Below are 10,944 nucleotides of genomic sequence, written 5' to 3'. Positions count from 1 at the left end.
GGTGAAAGTATAATATTTTTTTTGTACTTATGTACTTCTTATTACTTGCAAGTTACAACTGTCGCTACTCGCTAGTGACTTAGACTTTACGCGACAATAGTCTGAAGCCCCTTCTCTGGGTTGATAAGCGTATGAAGAAGAGTCCAGCTCAGATAGGGTTGCCATCACCCAAATTCCCTTCGCCGGTCAGGCACGACAAGATTCCCGGACATTTGGCCGAAATGTGGTTATTTCCCCGGACACCTCTTAAACAGTATTTACGATAACGTCTTTGTAATTTTTGCTTTTCCAACAAGAATTTGTAAAAATCTAACTCAAGTCCGTGCAAGAAACCGTGTGTATGCTTGGCGAGTTTTTATCTTTCGTTTGTTGCTGCATGACTAAAAAGTTAAATTTCTCTCATCAAAAGTGTTTGGATTTCACTCGGACACTTTTTAAAAAACCGGCCGGACGCACCCCGGACGCCCTTCAAACTAGGACAAATCCGGGGAAACCCGGACGGATGGCAACCCTAAGGTCAGAGATTGAACTCTAACTGAATAGGTATTATGTTTATGGTAGCGAATTAAACTTTGGTAATGGAACATAATATTATTATTAATTATTATTATAAGGTGTTGATTCTTGTTGATTCTTTCATAAAAAAAGCAAGTCACGTTGTGCGCCGACCCTAATGTTAGTAGGTATATAATCGTAAAAACTCTTAAATTGCTGTTGTACGATAGGTATTCAAATAAGTAATATTTTTAAAACTAAACTAATAATTTAAACATGATCTGAAGTCTCATATTTTATGCAGGTGTTAAAATAATTATATATTAATAAAAATTAAAACTTTTTGATAATGAATATCTTTGCTGTAACTAGGTAGATGAAAAAAAAAATTAATACATCCCATTTTACGGAATAACTTTGAATGTTAAATCAATTAAAATAATTTAACTAAAATTAAATATCAATATAACAAACCAAAAACATATTACTATTTACAAATTCAGCTGAGTAATAAAAAAACGGTAACGATTAAATTTTTAAACAGAAAAGTTTTTCAAAATTACGTTTCTATCTACGCAATCGTTCTGTCATTGTCAAATGGCAGATGTCATTTGTCAGCTGACGCCTGACATTGACGTTATATTGTTTACGAATTTACGAAAAAATGTCGCCGCTCGGCGCTCGCCGGATTTGAATAATTTAATTTTATCATTCAAGGTCAGAAAACAACATTTGTATTTTAATCAGTAAGACCCCCAATCTAAATGGTGATATCTGAACTCTCAGTCGGCACCGAACGCGTCACGCTCACATAATGGCTTCCACAATGTTAAAACTTTTAAAATCCGAAGTAAGTTTTTGATTTAATTTTATAATTACTGTACATTCTCACTGATACCTTAATTTTGATTATATATTCACTCGGTTTCCTAGGATTTAAAAAACGATTCTTTTGCAGATGATTTCTATAATATTCTGAATAAATAACACTTGTTTTTCTAGTCTCTTGGGAATATAAGGCAAACACATACACCGCCAGGCGATTTGGTATTTAAACTGGCTACATTATTCATACCTATCCCACTTTTGCTGCGCAGTTGAATATTTTTTATTTGCAGTTTCATCATCTGCTCAATAATTCAAAAAAATGTTTTTTCAATTATTCAAAATAACACAAACAGCACAAGTTTTAAAGTTAGTCTAAAGTCCATCTCAGTTTGACTTTAAGTACATAATATAATATTTTTATTGTTTTTTCTTTATACTTATAAATTATAATTGTGTGGTCGGAGCACTTTATGGTAATAAATAACCACTGTCTGTATCCAGTAATTGCAATTTTTCTTACTTTCCTTTATAATAATCTATACATAATATTAAGGTAAAATATGTATATGTCGCAGCCGACTGGTTTAAATAGCCGTTCAATCAAACAGCTAGCCCTTTGACTGAATAATGCCATTCAATCACACGGCTATACGTCGTTTAGCCGACTTGTTGACTACAACATTCAATACTACAGCTAGACGACGCTTAGCCAACTGGTTTAATGACAAATTAACTAGGGCGACCATTAGCTTAATATGTAATTTGGGAGAATAGGAACGATTATTCTCGGATTAAGTTTAATCGGTGACCAAAAGTTTAATGCAATAAGTAAAAATAAAAAATTCTGAGGTGTGTTTTGTGACGGTCGCCGGCTGCTGCCACGGCACAGTCACAGTTCTAACTTAACCTACTTTTGGACTTTCTGGATTGTGTTTGTTTTTGTTTTGGCGGGGGGCTGCGCCCCCCGAGCCCCCTTTTTGTTTGCCGACGGTCGCCGGCTGCTGCCGCAGCACGCTCGCTGCGCTCGCTTGGCTCCCTCTGTATTGTGTTCTAAGTTCTAACCTAACCTAACCAACTTTTGGACTTTCTGGATTGTGTTTGTTTTTGTTTTCACGGGGGGTTGTGCCCCCGAACCCCCCTTTCGGGGGGGCTGCGTCCATTCATTTCATAATCCCGTAATTTCTCCTCGAATATTTGTTAAAATTTTGATTCACTCGTATGTGCCTCCACAATTTTTGTCTCTTTAATAACACTTGTAACTTTTATTAACTACTTTCTTTCCGAAAAACAACTACAAACACCAAGAAACACCTGCTAGGTGGCGCCATATTGTAAATAAAATGCACCTAGCGCCGCAGCGGTGCGCGCTAAACTACTTCAATTAGACGGCGGCTTTTGAATCAGCTGTAGTGTTGAACGTTTTGAGCGACTAAAATATTCAATATAAAAGCTAGACGTGTGATTGAATGGCGTTGTTCAGTCAAAGGCTATTTAAACCAGTCGGCTGCGACATATACATAGTTACCAACTTTCCCCAAAACAATATGTAAAATATAGGTTCAAGCCACCTTTGCTTTATCAAGTTTAACTAACAAGAAAAATTTTTACATTCTAGACTCCACTGCTGTTCAACCGATCTTACAGCAACGCAGCCCCCACAACCAAACTGTACATTGATGGACAGTTTGTTGAATCTAAGACAAATAAGTGGATTGACTTAACAAACCCCGCCACAAATGAAGTTATTGGAAGGTATTGTTTTACTTGTCACAATTATCTAAATAATTGTACAATTTATTTTATTTAGCCTCAATTTCACCAATGTCTGTTAGTGTTAACAGCTTGTTAAAATGTCATGTCTTCTCTTTCATTCATAATAAAAACGAAAGAGGGAATGTGGTACTAATTCAAGCGTTAACTTTAACAGTCGTTGGTGAAATTGGGGTTTAATCTCAAAATTATAATTCTGTCAGTCTGTTTTGTAGATTTAATGTAACAATGCATAAAAAGTAACATAAATGTAAAATATTTAATTTTAATTTTCCTTTCTCATTATTTCCAGTCTATTTTTTTTTAAATTTGACATTAAAATTTAAAATCAATGAAAATACTATATTAATTGAATTAGAATATTAAATAAAATAGTTTTAAAATAAAAATAAAAAAAATCATGTCATCTTTAAATAAAATTATATAAGATTTTGTAGATTTATCCTATGAAGTGTCAATCTTATCATTTCAAAACATTTGTTTACATTGAGATAAATGAATTACGTAAGATAATAAAGAGTTACATAGGCATTACCCATATTTGCTTATCAGAATGATTTACATATCAGAAAAAATATATTTATAGTCTAGACAAACTGGTGTTTGGTATGTTACTATGCCAAATAATCTTTTTCCTTAAACTATAAAATATAAAGTTGCTATGAATAAACAAAATATTTAAATTTAAGTTCTTTAAATACATGTGACATGACAATTTTTTCAAAGAAATAAAAGGATCTTAAGATTATTTTTATTTTTAATTTCTTTTTGTATAATATATGTACAATGTCACAAAATGTCTGTACTCTAATGTCTCATAATTTAGTGGCACTTGCAGCCATAAATTTGTATTGTAAATGAAATGGTAATGATACAATGTCGAATAAGTACCTAAAGGTTAGGATTAACATAAAACCATGTTAATGTATTACAGAGTGCCTGAAGCGACGCCGGCCGAACTGAATTCCGCTTTGGAGGCAGCCAAGAAGGCTTACAAGTCATGGAGCCAAAGCACTATCATGACTCGTCAGCAACTGATGTTCAAGTAATATATTTTTTTAATGTTGGTCAACTGAATAATTTTTAGAGATCCATAATTCCATAGTTTTTACTGATTACATGAGTTTATCACAATTTATTTGCCTGCCATCCTATCTGTTAATCCTTTGAAATGTGTTTGGAAATAATGAATAAAAAAATAGATAAGTATGCATATGTGTAGATTATTGACTAAAATTAAATTAATTTAGTGTACGAAAACAGTAAATTTTTCTGGGGTAAAAACTATCCTAGGTCTTTCTTTGGGACACAGACTTTTTCTATATTTAATTAAAACTGATTCAGCATTACAAATACATGTTACACATTTATAATATTAAGGGCCTGTTTCACGACTTCCTGATAAGTGCTGGATAGGATCCACGACATATCTGACAGATAATCAGCTATATTCTGTCTGTCAGATAAGTTCTGGATAGCCTATCTGGCACTTATCAGGAAGTGGTGAAACAGGCCTTTAGTATATAATAAAGATTTCAAGCTTCATAGAATGTCTAACATTTTGTATTTTATTAATTTTGTCTGAATTGTTTTGGTTTTTCGATTTTATTCTTTAATAACTTGTAATTAAAATTTCCAGGTTCGCACGTTTGCTACGCGAGAACCAGAGCAAGTTGGCGGCCAAGATCACGGAGGAGCAGGGCAAGACCATCGCCGACGCCGAAGGGGACGTCCTCAGAGGAATCCGTAAGTCAAAACTAAAATAAAATTATGACAACCCCCAAATTATCAGGCAGTGAGTTGATTTTGATGATGAATTGTCGCATAACAGCAACTACGACATTTTTTATGGGAATTTAGATAAAAAAAATACGTGTGGCACTCGCGGACTGCTATGATAAAGCTATTGCATAACATTGTTTATCAATTTATACAATTATTATTCGCATACGTCTAACACTAAAAAAAACAGTGAGCCAAGGTCTGGCACCGCTGTGCCGGTCGGAGTGGGGATGTGTTAGATTTTTACGTTACGGAATTTCTTGATGTTTATTTTTCTCTATGCTTTCTTATAAAAATGTCAATATTGACTATTAGCTGTGCTCACGCTCGCGCTAATCTATGATACTTAAGGCAGTGTACAAGTAAATTTTTCTTAAACTTTTTATGGAACTTTATAGTGTTCTTAAAAAGTTTAAGAAAAATTTACATGTAAGTAAACGAGTTTGTATTTCAATATTGTTGATAAATATGTTTGTTACATTTCAGAATCGGTGGAGCACTGTTGCAGCATTACCTCTCTGCAGCTGGGTGACTGTATACAGAACATTGCTAAAGACATGGACACACACAGCTATAAAGTGCCGTTAGGTGTTGTGGGAGGTAAGTACTACTTTCAAAAAAGATACTCGTACAAGAATTGTTAAGTACTTGAAACCCGAAAAAAAATTAAGGCAAATATTATTTTATTCTCAATTGTATGTTGTAACAGACTATAGGGCTGAAACAGTGCTGCTTCAGTACAACAAGAGTCGAGACATGTGATGTATGACATAGTGGTCTTATCATTCAATTATTTCAACATGAGCAAGAATATTTTTAATGTAATTTTTAATATTTTCTAGTTTATCTCATTTCTTGCCTCCACATTTAGGATTTTTTTTTTAAATGAAATAAGGAGGCAAACAAGCAAACGGGTCACTTGATGGATCAGCATCAGAAGAGCGTTGCCGGCCTTTTAAGAGGGAATAGGGTAATAGCGGAGGGTAGGGATGGGAAGGGAAGAGAATAGGGAAGGGTAGGGAAGGGAATAGGGTAGGGGATTTAGGAACTTTTAATTTTACCCACTATTTAATCCAGGATCTATCAGTCTTTAAATTTACCACATTTCTTACCCTGAAGTTTAGTGCATTCAAGTTTATCCCATTTCAATTGTAGTGACTTTTAATTTTATCCCATTTTTATACCTAGATCGAGCCGTCTTCAAATTTACCCCATGTCTTAGCCCTCCAGATGTAGCAGCATTCAAGTTTTCCCCATTTATGGTGTAGCAATATTTAAATTTACCCCCATGTCCTCCCCCGCAGGTGTAGCGGCCTTCAACTTCCCCGTGATGATCCCCCTGTGGATGTTCCCGCCGGCGGTGGTGACGGGCAACGCGTGCATCATCAAGCCCTCGGAGCAGGACCCCGGCGCCACGCTCATGATGATGGAGCTGCTGCAGGAGGCCGGTGCTCCCCCCGGCCTCGTCAACGTGAGTACCCCGCCTCCTGGGAGACAGGCTACCACTCTGTAGATGTGGAACCGATGTACAGATGAGCTCGAACTTACACTCTGTCCCCCTTACTAATAAACGTTGTATAAGCTTTGAATAGTTATACAGTGTTTTGTCTTCTTCAATCCAATTAAAAATGTCACTTGTGTGACAGAAACAACAAGGGGGTATGTGTCTAGATGGGCGCAAATAAAAAATTGGTTTTATATCACAATATAAACTGTAACATTTTATGAAATATAAAAAACTATGTCACTAACATGCATGCAATGGTACGAGCATTGTTTTTATTTAAAGGAACAAAAGATAACCCTGTATTAGGAACATAATAAAACCAGCTTGAATTTTAATATTAATGTATAATTATTTTTCAGGTGGTCCACGGCACCCACGACACCGTCAACTTCTTGTGCGACGAGCCCGACATCAAAGCCGTGTCGTTCGTCGGCGGCGACGCTGCCGGCAAACACATCTACAGCCGCGCCTCCGCCGCAGGTACACGATCTCTCTCTGTCGCACGCGCGCTGACACATACTGTTGTCTCACTCGCACAGTGACGAGCCCGACATCAAAGCCGTGTCGTTCGTCGGTGGCGACGCTGCCGGCAAACACATCTACAGCCGCGCCTCCGCCGCAGGTACACCCTCTCTGTCGCACGCACACTAACACATATTGCCCTCTCACTCGCACAGTGACGAGCCCGACATCAAAGCCGTGTCGTTCGTCGGCGGCGACGCTGCCGGCAAACACATCTACAGCCGCGCCGCCGCCGCAGGTACACCCTCTCTGTCGCACGCGCGCTGACACATACTGTTGTCTCACTCGCACAGTGGTGAGCCCGACATAAAATTCGTGTCGTTCGTCGGCGGCGACGCTGCCCGCAAACACATCTACAGCCGCGCCTCCGCCGCAGGTACACCCTCTCTGTCGCACGCGCGCTGACACATTGACACATACTGTTGTCTCACTCGCACAGTGGTGAGCCCGACATCAAAGTCGTGTAGTTCGTCGGCGGCGACGCTGCCGGCAAACACATCTACAGCCGCGCCGCCGCCGCAGGTACACCCTCTCTCTCTCTGTCGCACGCGCGCTGACACATACTGTTGTCTCACTCGCACAGTGACGAGCCCGACATCAAAGCCGTGTCGTTCGTCGGCGGCGACGCTGCCGGCAAACACATCTACAGCCGCGCCTCCGCCGCAGGTACACCCTCTCTGTCGCACGCACACTAACACATATTGCCCTCTCACTCGCACAGTGACGAGCCCGACATCAAAGCCGTGTCGTTCGTCGGCGGCGACGCTGCCGGCAAACACATCTACAGCCGCGCCTCCGCCGCAGGTACACCCTCTCTCTCTGTCGCACGCGCGCTGACACATACTGTTGTCTCACTCGCACAGTGGTGAGCTCGACATCAAAGCCGTGTCGTTCGTCGGCGGCGACGCTGCCGGCAAACACATCTACAGCCGCGCCTCCGCCGCAGGTACACCCTCTCTGTCGCACGCACACTAACACATATTGCCCTCTCACTCGCACAGTGACGAGCCCGACATCAAAGCCGTGTCGTTCGTCGGCGGCGACGCTGCCGGCAAACACATCTACAGCCGCGCCTCCGCCGCAGGTACACCCTCTCTCTCTGTCGCACGCGCGCTGACACATACTGTTGTCTCACTCGCACAGTGGTGAGCTCGACATCAAAGCCGTGTCGTTCGTCGGCGGCGACGCTGCCGGCAAACACATCTACAGCCGCGCCTCCGCCGCAGATACACCCTCTCTGTCGCACGCGCGCTCTCACATACTGTTGTCTCACTCGCACAGTGACGAGCCCGACATCAAAGCCGTGTCGTTCGTCGGCGGCGACGCTGCCGGCAAACACATCTACAGCCGCGCCTCCGCCGCAGGTACACCCTCTCTGTCGCACGCACACTAACACATATTGCCCTCTCACTCGCACAGTGGTGAGCCCGACATCAAAGCCGTATCGTTCGTCGGCGGCGACGCTGCCGGCAAATACATCAACAGCCGCGCCGCCGCCGCAGGTACACTCCTCTGTCGCACGCACACTAACACATATTGCCATCTCACTCGCACTCGCACCGAACTCAGCGGTTTAGGTAACATGTTTTATAATATCATAAGTCATAGTCATAACACTTACTAGCTTCTAGCTGGATCTTTGATGATTTTTGACGGTTTGTACTATCAAAGAAGTTGATTCATAGTCATACCCAGCCGACAGATCACGATTCACGACTTACATTGAATTGTACGTTTTACATTATATTTATAATTAAATCAATTTCGATAGTACAACTGAGATATTTTTTTCAGCGGTTCTTATTATTCTGAGTAACCCAAGTTTCTAGGCTGCGTTTCCACCAGAGATGTGTTGCGAGGAATGTGCTTTTGAGAACCAATAGAATCGCTTCATTGACGTGAGCTTGCCATCGCTCTTCATCAGGCTTAAATTGGAAGCTTGTTTCAACTATTGCTACATGTACTATTAAATAATTCTCCCTTAATCCTAATCCTTTCAGGTAAACGCGTGCAATCCAACATGGGCGCGAAGAACCACGGTGTGATAATGCCAGACGCGAACAAGGAACATACACTCAACCAGCTGGCTGGAGCTGCGTTCGGGGCCGCGGGACAGAGGTGCATGGCGCTCAGCACCGCTGTCTTTGTTGGTGAGTTGTACTATCAGGAAGTTGATTCCTAGGCAGATGGAGGACCTACGTAGTTTGTGTTGTGTATGGCAACTTTTTGGTTTTAAGTCACGTTGACAGTTGTAATCTGTGGTTTAGATCACGCTGAAAAAGTTGTTGCACGTGGACAGAAATTGCTTATAACATAAAGAAAGCACTACGCAGTATATTTTACATTGCTTTTATTACTAACACAGTATATGTATTTTAGTTTGGTCGCGTTACGTCAAACCCAGCCGGCAGATTACAGCTAACATTGAATTGACATATGCTGACCAAATGACGATGATGTCAACTGCCTAGGAATCAAATTCTTCGATAGTACATGACTATGACTCATTTGCTGATGTTGGATTGCTATAGCACTCACTTGTGTAAGAATTGAACTTCGATATGATTACTGATTAAACTCTTCTAAGTAACAAGTAGTTGGCAACGCAAGATGATGTCCCTTTTGTAAGATTTGAGTTTCAATAACAAATGGATACATTTACTTACGCAGAAGCCGATAAAATCTTGTCACCGTACAAGTATAATAAAAGAACACACTCTAAAAACTGTTTTTTTAATAACCAGGCTCAGCCAAGGATTGGATTCCGGAGCTGGTGGCGCGTGCGCAATCGCTCAAGGTGAACGCTGGCCATGTGCCCGGCACCGACGTGGGCCCCGTCATCTCTGTTAAGGCCAAGGAGAGGATTGAAAAGCTTGTGGAGTCTGGTATGTACCGTCCGTTCACTGTGGATGATGTTATGCAATACTATAATCAGATCGCCATTTTGAGAAAAATTTAATATTGTTATTTGTTACTATATTTTGAAAGAGAATTATTACAACTAAGTACATATTATATTATGTCAAAATAAACTTTTGGTCATTATTATTATTTTAGTGAAATAAGTTGTGTAAAGGTGGCAAAAAAGTATACCGCTTGCATTTGCTTAGGCAAAAGACATTAGTGTCTTAACCTTATTTTAATATTTTGTTATTTTGTTTCAGGTGTGAAGCAGGGCGCCAAACTGGTTCTAGACGGCCGTGGCGTCAAAGTGTCTGGATTCGAAAAGGGCAACTTCGTTGGACCGACCATTCTCACGGATGTCAAACCTAACATGGAGTGTTATAAGGAGGAAATATTCGGCCCAGTCCTAGTCTGTCTCTTCGTTGATACTCTAGAAGAAGCCATTCAAATGATAAACGCCAACCCCTACGGAAACGGTACAGCCATCTTCACAACAAACGGAGCCACAGCGAGGAAGTTTGCCAATGAAATAGACGTTGGACAAGTGGGAGTTAACGTGCCGATTCCAGTGCCACTATCCATGTTCTCTTTCACGGGTTCGCGTGGCAGTTTCCTGGGTACAAACCACTTCTGCGGAAAACAGGGCATCGATTTTTACACGGAACTCAAGACAATCGTTTCATTCTGGAGACAGAGCGACGTGTCACACGCAAAGGCAGCCGTCTCGATGCCGACTCAACAATAATTTAGGAATCTTGCCACCGCCGCCTAGCTTTAAGTGTAATAGCATTTATATTTTTTGATTTTCTTTATAATAATATGTATTCGTCTTCCATGTCTTCCATGTATTTAAAATATAGAAACTATTTTATTATGTAAAACGTTCATCGAATCATTGTTAATCATGTATCGAATAATATTTACTGTTACGATTTTGTCGCTATTTATTTTACCCCCTATAATATAATTCTAAGAATTTATTATTTTTGCAAGCTCAGAATCCTTTCACGAGAAAAGTGGAAGGATTTTACGCGCCTGGGCACTTCGAGTTTTGACATTTGACAATGACATTTGTCAACCGTTCTTGCGTTCAAAATATTTTTGAAAACAATAATTTGTCTACTCTATTTATTTTT

The 10,944-nt window shown here is 40.2% G+C and overlaps 1 protein-coding gene across 1 annotated transcript; it reads left to right on the top strand.

Moving 5' to 3' along the window:
• Positions 1-1,154: 1,154 nt before the first annotated feature.
• Positions 1,155-10,743, top strand: LOC121734937 (probable methylmalonate-semialdehyde dehydrogenase [acylating], mitochondrial). Its single transcript, XM_042125582.1, has 10 exons — positions 1,155-1,345; positions 2,939-3,075; positions 4,028-4,138; positions 4,733-4,839; positions 5,362-5,475; positions 6,180-6,346; positions 6,742-6,862; positions 8,905-9,054; positions 9,649-9,789; positions 10,069-10,743. Exons 1-10 carry the CDS (start codon positions 1,310-1,312, stop codon positions 10,551-10,553), a joined length of 1,569 nt encoding a protein of 522 aa, XP_041981516.1. The 5' UTR covers positions 1,155-1,309; the 3' UTR covers positions 10,554-10,743.
• Positions 10,744-10,944: the final 201 nt, after the last annotated feature.

This window comes from Aricia agestis, chromosome 16 (assembly GCF_905147365.1).
Source record: "Aricia agestis chromosome 16, ilAriAges1.1, whole genome shotgun sequence".
Classification (NCBI taxonomy): Eukaryota; Metazoa; Arthropoda; class Insecta; order Lepidoptera; family Lycaenidae; genus Aricia; species Aricia agestis.
Note: the sequence above shows the minus strand (reverse complement) of the source record. Positions and strands in the feature narration are given on the sequence as shown.